This window comes from Anabrus simplex, chromosome 4 (genome assembly GCF_040414725.1).
Source record: "Anabrus simplex isolate iqAnaSimp1 chromosome 4, ASM4041472v1, whole genome shotgun sequence".
Lineage (NCBI taxonomy): Eukaryota > Metazoa > Arthropoda > Insecta > Orthoptera > Tettigoniidae > Anabrus > Anabrus simplex.
In genome coordinates this window covers 217,227,259-217,241,730 of record NC_090268.1, presented here as the reverse complement: position 1 = coordinate 217,241,730, position 14,472 = coordinate 217,227,259, and the positions used below count along the sequence as shown (strand labels likewise).

General features: G+C 40.5%; 1 protein-coding gene across 1 annotated transcript in view; it reads left to right on the top strand.

Moving 5' to 3' along the window:
- The window catches only part of Grip75 (gamma-tubulin complex component 4), a 176,800-nt gene extending 163,638 nt beyond the window's left edge, over positions 1-13,162 (top strand). The window contains exons 12-13 of the mRNA XM_067146385.2: positions 6,902-7,118; positions 12,493-13,162. Of these exons, the coding sequence (XP_067002486.1) occupies positions 6,902-7,118; positions 12,493-12,867 (592 nt within the window). The 3' untranslated portion in view covers positions 12,868-13,162. The remainder of the gene's footprint in view (positions 1-6,901; positions 7,119-12,492) is intronic.
- The last annotated feature ends 1,310 nt before the right edge of the window (positions 13,163-14,472 follow it).

Genomic DNA, 14,472 nt, shown 5'->3' with positions numbered 1-14,472 from the left:
GATGAAGAATTCAAAATGTACAACACCAGAAACTTTTATCGGGCCTTCAAAGAGGAACTTTCAGGTTATAAACCACAATGTCTTCACTTTAAGAATACGGACGGGGAGTTGGTCACCTGCAACAGCCAGAACGTGGAACTTTTGGCAAACTACTTTGAGCAGCTGCTCAATTGCGAAGAGCCCACGGAAAGATTACCTGTTGAAGATCCTCCAGAGATACACCTCCCATCTAACCCACCAACAATGCAGCAACTTGCTAATGCCATCGGACATCTTAAGAACTGCAAAGCACCCGGGGAAGATGGCATCATTGAGGAAGCTCTAAAAGCAGGTGGAAATAAGATCACAGAGGCCATACACCAGATCTTGATCGATTGCTGGGAGACTGGCAGGATCCCTGATGACTGGAAATCAGCTATCATACACCCTTTACATAAAAAAGGTGACCACAGTAATGTCAACAACTACCGAGGGATATCTCTGCTGTCAGTAGCATACAAAGTGCTGTCAAGGATTTTACTGGACAATGTAGAAAGCCAGTGTGATCGAATGATTGGTGAATATCAAGGAGGATTTCGGCGGGGACGGTCTTGTACCGAGCAGATCTTCAACCTAAAAACCATTCTCCAACTAAAACAAGTAAGGAGTATGAACATCGCTGTGGTTTTTGTCGACTTTAAAAAAGCTTATGATTCCATCGACCGCCAGACACTCTTCTCCGTACTGCAAGAACGAGGTGTTGATTACAACACACGCACCCTCATCCAACAGACTCTTACGGATACAACATCTAAGGTGAAGTTCAGGGGATAACTATCTCGGACTTTCAAGATAAAAACTGGAGTACGGCAGGGTGATGGCCTCTCACCCATTCTGTTTAATCTAGTGCTTGATAAAGTCATCAAGAACTGGGAATGTACACTGAGGAATCTAGAAATCAAACCAGTTGCCATTGGAGCCGGGACTCGAAAGATTGAGATCAGGTGCCTAGCATTCGCAGATGACATTGCAATCCTAACCAACAACTCTAAGGATGCTGTCATTGCTATTGAAGCCCTGCACGAGATAGCGGTGAAGGCTGGATTACACATATCGTATGACAAAACTAAGTACTTTGAGACTCGGCATCCCGGTAACCCCCCTTTGACGACCATACATGGAACGATTGGGAAAGTCAATCGCTTCCGCTATCTTGGTGAATGTGTCCACCCCAATGGTAGAGACGGTACATCCATCCTAGAAAGGTGTAACAAACTCAATGCAGCGTACCAACTATCCCACAACCATTATAATAAGAGGTGCATTTCGAAAAATGCTAAGATCTGTCATTACAAAACTGTTGTCAGACCACAGTTTTTGTACGCCTCAGAGACCCTCCGGATGAACAAAAAAGGCACCATGGATGATCTAGAGAAAGCCGAAAGACGTATCCTCAGGAAAATTCATGGACCGAGATTGCTCCCAGATGGAACCTACAGACTTAAATCGAACACTGAGCTGTATCGACAGTTAGAATCAGCCAATACCAGCATGCGACGTAGGAGGCTTAAGTTCTATGGACACCTACAACGAATGGACAGCAACAGGCTTACCAAGAAGATCTTTTCTTTGGTTAAAAGCTACAAGACTGGAAGCTTGTGGCTTAATGAAGTACAGAAGGACTTGGATTCGGTTGGGATTTCAGATATTGATATAGAAGATCGTTCCAAATTTTGTGCTATGGTACAGTCTTGGACCCCACCACCTAGAGTTCCTAGAAGTCGGAAGCCCCTTTCACAGGAGAGAAAGGAGAAATTATCAGCAGGGCTCAAGAGATATTGGGAACAAAGAAGAGCATCGAGGAAGAACTAGTCACCAGCGCTCCTTAGTGGGCTTAAATCAATAATAATAATTCCGTTCCGATGCATGAACAGCTGTGTGAGAGAATGTTCTCGTACCTACTGCACTACACGAGGGAGAACGGAAGTCAAGCAAGGTCAAGTGACGTCAGCGCCGCTTGCAGCTTACTTCCCCTACAGAAGTTTCTCGGCTATTTTCACGAACTTTTTAATGCCTAGACCGATTAACACGAGACCAACGCTGAATTGTAGCTAATGCTCTGGAAGTAAAATCCTGCAAATTTGAAGTCAATCCATCCAGTGGTTTTCGAAATATGATAATTTAAATTTTGGGAGGAATACTCGCCCCTTCATCACCTGATTTCGAGCGCTGCTTGCCAGACCGGTATATATAGGCCACTGGGCCAAGGCCATAACCAGTCCCGTGTACAGACTAGTGTGCGTGCACAGTGTGTGCAGAAAGTATGCTCCGTCGCGATTCGCGAGGACATAATCATGGCCGTACTCAAACGCTGTTGAAATAGTGAAAGAACGTCGCACCGTACGTAAAGTTTCCGCCGCGCCGCGACGACGCTAAGATTCTAGAAGTTTCTCAAGGTGAATTATCGTATACTTGTGAATTTATTAACAGAGTAAAGCTATAATTTGAAGTGAGAATTGAAGTGTCCAATATTTTACGGACTGGTACACGACATCGTGAACTGTACTAACGCTACATATTTCTAGAAACTGTGTTAATATCCTACATCATTACGTGTCGTCAACTGAAATCATAATTTAAAACCACTTCAACCAGTCTGACATATTTCTCTTACGATGATATATCAGTGAACTGTGTGTAACTTTATTTACTCGACATTCGTCCCATAACAGGGCAAAACTTAACTATTTTCCTTGTGCACTTTCTCGATCTTTCGATCACCACTGAGAGAAACCCAGTGAACATTAAGGACTTTTGACAATAATACTAAATAGTACAGACTAGTGTGGTGCAAATACAACCATAAAATCGCCTTAATTTTGTGAATAATATTTGCTCAGAGACTGGGATAGAGACTGTTACAAATCACATTTTCGAGTGCTTATGGACTGTGTTCACTACTTTACAATCGTATTTCTGACATAATTAGTGACGATTATGAACTGTGTTAATTCTCAAACCCATGAACTGTGTTTTCTGCAGCATGGACTGTGAATGTTAATTTAACATCGTAAAATCAGTGTAAAAATATAACTGTGCATTACGACGGCGTGTACTATTAATATCCATGATATTTGTGAATTCAATAGTGCCATTTGAACTTTCCGTGTTCCGACATTACTCCAAGAACAACGGAAATCTTGGCAAAAGTGCTACGAGATCCTGCTATCAAACGTTGCTTCCAACGAGGGATTTACATGGTTTCTTCAGTTATGGTACCCATTGAGGGACGTCGACGAGGGAGATAGACGTGGTATCTTCACTGAACATCGCCGGTGCTGAGTTTGAGTCTTCGCCCGCACTCCGCGGAATGTTCCAGACACCAAGTCTCCAACTCCAACACTCGTAAGCAGATCTTCTTGTATTCTGAGTGAGTAATCACAACTGACTGACTTTTTACAAAGCACTTAGTCCAGTGCAGTGCTATTACAAGTGCTTCGTGTGGATATCAATTCATAATTTTATCTTCATTTAAAAGAAGTTCAGATTTTGCTATAAATTCATTTTCAAAGTTATTAATTAATTTGAATTCACATTACCTAGATGAATAGGATTTTCAAGTGCTTTATTAATTCCATTTTTCAATTCAAATGAACTGAAAGACACTCAGCAAGAGACCAAATATTTTATTAATTTATCAAACTTTCCATGACAAGTGTTTGTTCATTTTTGTGGTTTAAAATTTAGAAAGGCTGTAGATCAGCACCATAAATAATGAACTGATCCCAGGTGCAAAGTGATATCTTGTGTTTACATTCAAATTAGAAAGACTGTAGGTTATTCATGGTCTATGGAAGAGTGATGATTATTTTTTTTTTTATTCTCAAGCAAACAGACTTCAAGGAGATCAGAACATAAATCTTTGATTTTACATTTTTGGCAAATATTAGCTACGAATTTGAGCTTTCAATTCAGATTGCAGGGTGGTATATCTGTGGATATTGTTAATAAATTTTACAAAAAGAACTACCATCTATTATTTGCCCTGCGATACTATCCGTCTCTGTACCTGCTCCATAATACACCGAACACTACCCGAGATCCTTCCCATGCTCAAACCCCACAGTCATTTCCCGGTACAGTATCAAGTGGACTGATGTTAGGAACACCTGTTCACCTGAACTCATACAATCAGAGCTTAAAATTTTAATAAATTTCGGCATGCCCTCCAAAGATATTTTTAACCTATTAAAGGAATGAAAGAAGATGGCTACATAAAATTAAATCAGTTTCAAAAACCCAACGTGTTATGAAGCAATAGGGTTTAAGACACACCCTAGTTAACAGTGCATGCCATTAAACTCTCCATTAATTTAATGTAGCATTCTCATTCTTATAAGTTACTTAACATAGTGTTAAAATAAAAATGGCTGGAAGAGATTTTGTGTTTCATGCTCAGTGCTCTCTTTAGATTATCTTCACAATACTTGAGAGACAAGAAGTTTTACACAGAAACAGACCTGCCAACAATTATGGAGTTTCTGCTAATATTACACTTAATGGCAAATTGATTATGTAAAAATCAATGCTTTACTTTCCAGATTTAAAAAAAGACAAAAAAAGTTAAATCTTAAATGAAGCGCCAAGTGACAATGGGACAACATTACGATGCTCAAGGAGCATACATTCATTCCCACCGTACCTCACTCTGGTCATCTAGTTGATCTTTGTTCTTGCCATTGCCATTGACTACACATGGTCCTTGTTTCTTATTCTGGTTATTTTGTGGTTAAGAAGTGTTCTGTGCTGGAGAAATGAAGCATGCCTATGCTTCCAACAACAGGGCAGCAAATAAAAATAATGTGCTCCAAAAAAATCTTGTTAGGCCTTAGTATCTTTGAAAGTTTGTGTTAATATGTTCTGTAGTGTGTGGTGTTGTGATATTTCTGCAGCCCATGGAGGTGGAGATCATTGTAGAAAGCTCATTGAATCTGTGAAACTTAAATCGCATGATAAATAAGCAAATAATAAACCAGTAACAAATTTCTTTGTGAATAGTGGGGAAAATAGTGTTACAAATTCAGAGTTGCTGTGTACATCATTCCTTGTAGAGCATAATGTTCCAATTGCAGTCTTTTGATCTTGCAGGAAATTTGCTCAAAGCTATGTTTCCGGATTCAAAAACCGCACAAAAGTATGGTTGTAGCAAAATAAAAACTTCTGCACTAGTAAATTTTGTCTAATAACACCCAAAAAAATTTCAATATTTGCAAAGTGTGCCATTTTCCTTTACTGCTGATGCTAGTAAAGATGCCATTGATGTCAAGCTTGATCGCTTTCTGGGTTTTGTGGTTTTGCTTTATGATGTACAACAGTGTCAGGTATGCACTTTACTTCTATTGTTATTAGAGAATACTGAGATTACAGGCGCAGGTATTTTCTTTGCTTGTTAATTTGTTGCTTGCTGATATAGCTATTGCTTCTGACAGTGCCAATACAGTGATTGGCAATAATAAAGGCTTTGTCAAATATGTCAGAGACAGTCACTCTTTTGCTTTTGTACAGATGTGTCCATGCCATCAAAGCTAATGCTTATTCGCCAGTCAGTATTGAACACTTTCTCGTTCACCTTTTCTGTTATCCTGAAAGAAGTTCCAAAAGACTTGGGAAGTATATCAAGAGATATGTGGTGCTAAAACTAATAAGATTTTTAAAAATGTAAGCACACGTTGGCTTTCTCTCCTTGAATTTATCACTAGGATTTTGGATTAGTGGTAGGCCCTAACCCCAATGTTTTGCAGTTCACACACAAATTTGCAACCGTGAGGGCTTTCTTTCTTGATCTGGGGATAAAATTATACTGTTACTTTCTTCAGAGTGTACTGCCCATTTTTAATGTTTGTTTTGAAATGCCTTCTAACACAACATTGGAAGAAAAGGGGCAAAACGTATATTGGTACATACTACTGGAAATGAAAAATCACGTACGACAGTGATGTGCATGCTCACCGATGGAAGGAAGATACCAACATATGTAATTTTTATCTGCAAAAATATGCCAAAAGAGCAATTGCCACAAGGAATCATTTTTAGATGCAACCGAAGGTCTGGAGCTCTCCTAAAACACCTGAGCTGTTGGTTCTAGATACATTTAAAAGTCATCTCATTCCTAACATGCAAGAGGAAATCAACAAATCACTTATAGACCTTGTTGTTATCCCAGGAAGATGGTAAATATGCCATTCAAGGACCGCGTAGAGTACTTGTTAATCAGTGGGGCCACCTGTAGCATTATTTGGGGAGTGGATCCTCGCAGTTTGGGGCCAGATCAGTTGTGGAGGGCTTTAAGAAGTGTTGTCTCCAAGGCACTAGACAGGAGGGAGGATGACATTCTGTGGAAGGATGTTCAGATCAATGGAAGTGGTTCCGATGCCTCTAATGAAAGTGATTAGGGAAATAGGAAGTATTTAAGTGATATCTGTGTGTTTATTTTTGTCAGATTAAATTTGTAATTCGTTATAAGATCATGATTTCACAAAGCACTTTTTAAGGCTGATTTAATTTTTTGAAGGAAAAAGTGTGAGTTGTCGTGGATTCAGGGATATATGGTATATGTGAAATCAGTGAATGACAATTTAAAAAAATGCTGGACCTACAATCGCTGAGGATGCTCTTAATGAGGGGGGGGGACATGTTTAATATCACAGTTAATTAATTTTAGATACATTTGAAAATGATTCATAACTGGAGAAGACAAGAATATAAGTGATGAGAACAACTCTTGCCTTGTACACATTTTCACACTGTGCATGATAGTTAGAAAGAACTGCGTATGTTGCGTGGAAATCTCTTATTTAATTGTCCTTAATTTTTACTATTTCTTTCTCTGTTCCTGTTTTGTGAGTGGATTTCTTATTTACAGGCAGCTGAATCGTGGATCAGCGGTATGGCAACTGCGGAACAATTTAATATTTCTCATTAATAACCTGCAGTATTATCTTCAAGTAGATGTTTTGGAAAGCCAGTATATTCAGTTGCAGACATCTATTCGTGCTACCAAGGATTTCCAGAAAGTTCAGCAAGCCCACACTGTGTTCCTCACGAATGTTTTGAGTCAGACCTTCATCTTAATGGGATTGGTATGTAAATATGGTATATTTCAGTTTCTTTCTGCCACTGCAGAATACTATTTTCAATAAGAGGTTATAATATAATGCACATATTAAACAATTTGACATATCCACACATACAGCAAACTCTTGATTATCCGGGTAAATGCGGACCCGAGGCGGCATGGATAACACTAATATAAATGGTCCGTTATTGGACATTATAAATTTTCCAGCTAACTCATTCCTGGTTGCCAGCGTTTCGCCCCAGTGAGCTAAGTTGGGCCCATCAGTTAGTAAATTGCACACCTACCAAGACTCATGGCTAGTGCATACCGTGGAGGCCACTGCATGGGCTACTTGGAGCCAACAGCAGTGCCAGTGCGCTATAAGAGGCTTTGTCTCATTTTCAAAAATTGATGCCTGCCTGGCCATAAGATGATGTAAATGTTGATTCCCATAGGGAACCTGTTGTCCTCATATTTCCGGAGTACTCGTGGGACCAAAAACGGAACCTCTTTCTCTTCCTTCTTTATCGAGGGGTGGCACCCTTCAAAAAACAGCATCTAAGATTGCTAAGAAACTAAAGCAGTATACTCCAGTTCCAGTGGATTATGTAAGTGACGAACGTCTTCCTCGATTCCTGGTTGCTTCCAGGGTCGATGGTAAGAGTTTTCTTCATGAATGTCCTTTAATGATCAGTAGTTCCATCGAAGAAATTGTTGCTGGTGAAGTCTACGAAATGCGCAAGCTCCGCGATGGATCCGTACTTATCAAGACATCTACGGCTGAACAGTCCAGACGGCTACTTAAAGCCAAGTTATTTGGAAAGGTAGAAGTGAAAATCGAGAAGCACCAAATCCTTAACTCCTGCAAGGGAGTTATATTCCACAGGGATTTGGTTAAGTCTTCCAATGATACAATGATCCGGTACCTAGCACGTCGGGGTGTAACTGACGTGAAGAGGTTGAAGAGGCGTGTGGGTGATAAGCTACTCGATACGGGTGCTTTCATCCTTAGCTTCGATGCCGAGACCTTACCTGAACGGATAAACGTGGCAATGTATCTTCTGACTGTTCGTCAATATATTCCGGCACCAATGAGGTGCTATAACTGTCAAAGGTTTGGTCACACCTCATTGCGATGTACAGGTTCGACGACCTGCAAAATGTGTGGGAAGTGCAAGCATGTTGGGGTTGAATGCACACCACCACCTGTGTGCATCAACTGCCCGGGTACACATGCTCCAATCTCCAAGGAGTGGCCCACATTCAAGTGGGAGAAGAAGATCGAGGAGGTACCAACTGATGAGCCCAGCCTAGCACACGGGGGCGTAACGCTGGCAACCAGGAATGAGTTAGCTGGAAAATTTATAATGTCCAATAACGGACCATTTATATTGGTATTATAAATTTACTCATTCGGAACAATTATTTCGGATTCTCTATGGGAATCAACATCTACATCATCTGATGGCCAAGCAGGCAACAATTTTTGATAATGAGACAATGTCTCTCATAGTGCATTGGCACTGCCGGTGGCTACAATTAGCCTACGCAGTGGCCTCCACGGTATGCACTGTCCAGCGTCTTGGTAGGTGTGCTGGGTACCAACTGATGAGCCCAGCCTAGCACACGAGGGCGAAACGCTGGCAACCAGGAATGAGTTAGCTGGAAAATTTATAATGTCCAATAATTCACCATTTATATTGGTATTATAAATTTACTCATTCGGAACAATTATTGTTGATTCCCATAGGGAATCAGCATCTATATCATCTGATGGCCAAGCAGGCAACAATTTTTGATAATGAGACAATGTCTCTCATAGTGCATTGGCACTGCCGGTGGCTGCAATTAGCCTACGCAGTGGCCTCCACGGTATGCACTGTCCAGCGTCTTGGTAGGAATGCTAGGTGCCAACTGATGAGCCCAGCCTAGCACACGGGGGCGAAACGCTGGCAACCAGGAATGAGTTAGCTGGAAAATTTATAATGTCCAATAACGGACCATTTATATTGGTATTATTATTCATTCTACATTGAAAAAACTTATAGCGAGCTGCTACAATGTGGGGATCCTTAGCATAATGTTCATTTATGCGAGCTAGGAGCTGTGCGAAAGGAACTTCCGAGATCTGTTCTTCGAGGCTTAATTTCTGCAGTAATTCGCAGGTAGTATTTCCTGCAGAACTGAGAAAAAGAGCTCGTTGGCGCTTCTCGTCCGTAATGGAGTGGCAGATGAAGTGCTGTTGAAGGCGAGCTAAATACACTGACCATTCTTCTTTCTCTGGGTCAAAGACAGAAAAGGCATGAACGGTGGTGTTCTGTGCGGATGAAGAGAGAGCCTGTATGGCTGTAAGCAATGCTGACTGCTGCTGTTGCATGAATTGCTGTTGTTGCTGCTGCAAAGCCTGCAATATAGCTGCTAATTGCTCCGTACTAGCCATGTTGACGGATGAGACAGTGAGCACAACTTTCGAAACAGTGTGTAGGGGAACCAGCTGGAAGAGTGACCTTCAGCGATCGCCTGGAAGGGAGAGAGAAAGAGCGAGCGCAGAGAGAATGCGCTGGAGAACATGTGCTGTGTCCGTGCCGTGAAATGTTGGCCTGATGTCCTCAGTTCAAACGGGGCACTCACTGGGAATAATGTCACTGCACAAATACGAAATGTTGGCAGAGTGTTGGCGTGCCTAACTTGTGTCTCGGCGCTATATTGTGGATATGGCGTAACCACTTGTAACTTTTTTTTTTTTCCGTTAATATTGTTGGCGTGTCTACGCGGAACTTTTCCTCGTCGCCAATATTGTTGTATTGGCGGTACTCACTGGTAACTTTTCCTCGTCGCCAATATTGTTGTATTGGCAGTACCTGCTTGTGACTTTTCCTCGTCGCCAATATTGTTGTGTTGTATACAAGGAACTTGATATACAAGGCACAACATAAAAGTTTATTGCTCGGAAATTTTCATACAATATGTACACAAAACGAACGAAACTTGTCTTGAAGTTTAATGAGCTGCACACGTTCAATGCTAACATAAAGTAGTAGACTGAGGGTCTGAACTATCTACATTTATACAAGTTAATATTCCTATGTACATTCAGTTCTTATCTTGATATTATAGTCTGCTCAAATGAAGGAATGTCCTTGATAGTTGAAAACTATCTGTAGTTAGTATAATGACAAGTGGAACTTGTAGAAAGTCCGTATTAGCAGAATGCTAGTAGGAGGCGTAGAACTTGCAAGGAACTTGCGTTAAGGTTCATAAATAGCAGAATGCTTGGATTGAAGTCGGAGCACTTGTAGGGGACTTGTATGGGTAGCAGAATGCTTGCATAGGATGCTCGACGGTGCTACAGGAGGCAGAATGCATGAGGCAATGTCCTGAGGTGAAACCTTCTGGCCAGAATCAGTCCACCTGTTCAGAACACTTATTTAAGAGGGTACCTCCGTGTCTGACTTGCGGTGTAGTCTGGTCGTTGGACACTGTGGAAGTGCCTCGAGAGACGGAAATGTTGCTCCATTTATAGTGCTGGCTGACGTCACAGACGATTACATCAGAGCCGTGCAATCCACTTCGTGGTCTCTCAAAACATTGATGCCCGGTGGGCTGCGGAGCTTGCAGGCGCGCAGGACACACACAACACCACTTACTTGTGTTAGGTTCCTTTCCTGCCTAATCTCCCTTAGTCAACTCTTGTTTCTTTTTTTCCGCGGACCCTGATGGTATTAGATTTATGAGGCCTAGGGAGTCTTTCATTTTCACGCTTTCCATGGTCCTTCTTTTTCTTTTGCCAATACCTTCATTTTTCGAAGTATTGGACCTCTTCCATTTTCTTTCTAATTAATGTTAGTAGAGGATGGTTACCAAGTTGTTGTTCCCCTTAAAACAATAATCACCACCAGCTCTTAATTTTGGGTAGCAAGGACGGGATCTGGCAACCCTCTCAACCATTTGGCTTGTGGAGTTTTCAGTAGAGATTTGTGTAAAATGAAAATATTGTTTGTGTAAATGGTATCTTTTATCCATTAAGTTAAAATTAATTTTTTCTTTATTATTGATACAGTACATTGGAATTATATATTTTTTCTTTCCATTGGTTAATTTTCATACATAAATAACAGCCAAAAATATCCACAACTACTGTAAAAGGCAAAAAAAGGCATTAAACTATCAAATATGCTACAGAAGCTAAATTAGGCAGAAAAGGCAAAATAATAACTGGTCCTACCGTTCCCAAACTCACAGAAACATGTTTGTCTCTGTGACACTTCAGTACATCAGCCCAGTAAAAAGAAAAGGCATTTTGCATAACTTCCACTCTCTAGTCATCAGTATAGTCAAATGAATTTTGTCTTGCGTCCTCTTGTGACAGATCAGCACATTTCAGTGCTTCAGTGTGCATGATGACGCGTTCCTCAATCTGTCTTCTCTCTTGTCCTCTACCACATCACGAAGCTGTTCAAATCCCGGATCACAGGCATCGCTTTTTAACCACTCAGGCTTTAATTATTTTTTTAAATTGCCAAACTATGTATGGTTAATCCGCAACCGGATAGTTAGGAGTTTGCTGTAGTTAATCTTCATAAACAGTATAAATGACTCCACAGAATTTGTATTGAACTTTGCAGTGCGAGAACAGTCACTTCCTGGCTTAGCCGCTTGGATAACTTGCAGAATGTCTGGAATAGTTTCCCGGTTACTGATCATTAAGCTAAAGATAGAGGTTTTCTCAAATGTATATTTCTTTTTTAAGTATTCTGCTGTCAGTTCATGTATCTTTTTTGTTTCTAAGGTCAACTTGTTATGGTTGTTCAGAATTTGTTTCATATTGTATGGTTAGATTAATTATAAAATCTGACTTGTTTTTCTTGTCAGTTGCAATAATGTCCACTCTTCTTGTACTCCCATATTTAAAAAGTTCCAAAACTTTCTTAATTGCATGCCAACTGAATGTTGTAGTGGCAAAGAGTTCACTGGCCCATGTGGCTGTGACCTTGATAAGAGCATTCTAGAAGTTGCATTCTTTTATATCTTTACCCATAGAGTCGCAGTGCTGTGGGCGGGAAATAGTGGGTTCAGTTTCCGCTATTGACAGCCCTGAAGGTGGATTTACGTGGTTTCCCATTTTCACACCAAACAGATACTGGGGCTGTGCCTTAATTATGAATACCACCGCTACCTTCCCAATTCTAGCTCATTCCCAACCTCTCGTAGCTGAAAACTTTTGATGTGTTAGTGCAATGTTGAATCGCTAGCAAAAAACAAAAAAAGAAAATAAAAAATCTGTTAACTTGGGGTCATGAGTCGGACATACTGCCACCAAGGCAGCTAGTTGTGAGCTGAACGGACGCATATGATGGTTCAAAACTTATCAGTACCGTGTGTTCTGTTTGTTTCAGAATAAACCTGATCACAAGCTGCCGCTCATTCCTTCTGATAAAACTATAGGCTTTAAAGCCAATCCTGTGCACAGAAGTTTGATCTCCTTTATTTCCTTGTGTGAGACTTTCTGTGTGAAGGTCACATCGTGGCAGTTCTCGCTGAGTGCCGAAGAGGAGAACGAGTTGCAGCAGATGAACGACGAGTTTTTGACACAGTTGAAGTTTCTGCTTCAACTTCTCGCCAGTTTGCGGTCCCAGCCTTGTGGGACTCACCTCTCGCAACTGCTACTTAGACTTGATTTTAATCGCTGGTTTACAAAGTTGTTAAGCAGTACATCACCTCCACTTGGTACCAGAAATGGAAGTCCTACTCTCACTGCTGACTGTTCTTGAGGAAGAGGTGGCAGCACAGAATGTGATCAGTCTGAATCTCGTGTCCACTGAGCAGAGGGAACAGTGTATAAGGGATACGTTCAAATGAGTACACCAGGCCAGAATTCAGTTGAATAACCCTACTTTGAAACCACACATCATCTCATTCAGTTATTTATTTTTAAGTCACATAGTTACATTACACTATCTTTTAATATTTTATTTGTTGATTATAAATATATAGAATTATTAAGCTTGATTTTAAATAAAATACCAACTTGTTATATGCCTTTTGAAGTCAGTACTCTATGTTTACTCTTGTAGTTAACGGCATGTTGTGACGTAACATATACAACATACAAATATACAGTGTGTCCCAGGAGGAATAGTCACGGATATGACAGAAAAGATCATGTGAAAAAAAACTTCACGTAGACATATGCCCTGTTCCGAATGGTTTCAGAGATAGAACACATTTAATCTCACGCACATATGTCTTACCCACTCAACCTTTGATGTTTTATTCCAGCCCAACCTACCTCGTTGCTTTCAACCTCTTTGCTCGGGATGTCTTTTTGCCATTTAACTAGTTCATTGAATGCGCAGTTGTCCATAGTGTGTTGTGAGTGAAGTAGTGCGAGCGATTGAGAGTGTATCGGAGAGAACCATCGGTTAACTTTTTTACACACGCTGGCTAAAATGCCACACATCTACACTAATGAAGCATATGCAGATACAGTGTATGTTTACGGCTTCTGTGATGGTAGTGCTCCTGCTGCTGTCGAGGAATACCGTCGGCACTTTCTGACGCCTCGAATTCCTGATTGTAGAGTTTTCAGCATATTGCTTGAAACTGGTATTCTTCCAAGTTCCCATTTTTATTCCGAACATGCAGTTCAGTAACCTGTGCAAGAACAGCAACACCTTGTTCATGGTGCAACATAGTCCTACTACCAGCACACGGCGACTTTCTTCATGTATCAGTGTCCCACAAACACTTGTATAGCGAATATTACATGCGGAAAATTTGTTGGGTGGGTAAGACACATACTTATGCGCCAGTAGACAAAAACAAATGTACATTAAATGTGTTCTGTCTTGCAAACCATTTGGAATAGGTCATATATCCATATGAAGTTTTTTTTTTTTTATCTTCAAATGATCTTTCCTGTCATATCCATGAATATTGACCATTCCTCCTGTGACAGCCTATATACATAAATTATAATACTGATAACAAAAATACCATATTTACTTGCATATTAGACCCCTTGCTTTTCCACTTTTACAGCCAAAAAGAGTAAGGGGATGGATTCCAATATGTGAAAACCTCAAATTTTGTGCAGTGAACACACAATTTTTGGGCTATGAAGAGCTATAAATTGTACATGTAAACAATCTATACAGTTCTGTAACAAACTTATGAATGTATTCTGAGTTTTACCAGCTATTTTCGTTGGAAGGCAGTATTTCTCAATTTAAAAAGACAATCACAGAATGACAAGGTACAGTTGGGATGGCCAGTACAGAACACTGATTAACTACGTAATCACGAATAAAGATGGTGGCAGGTACATCACAGATGTAAAGGTCATCCCTAGTGAAAGCATGGACAGTGACCATAGA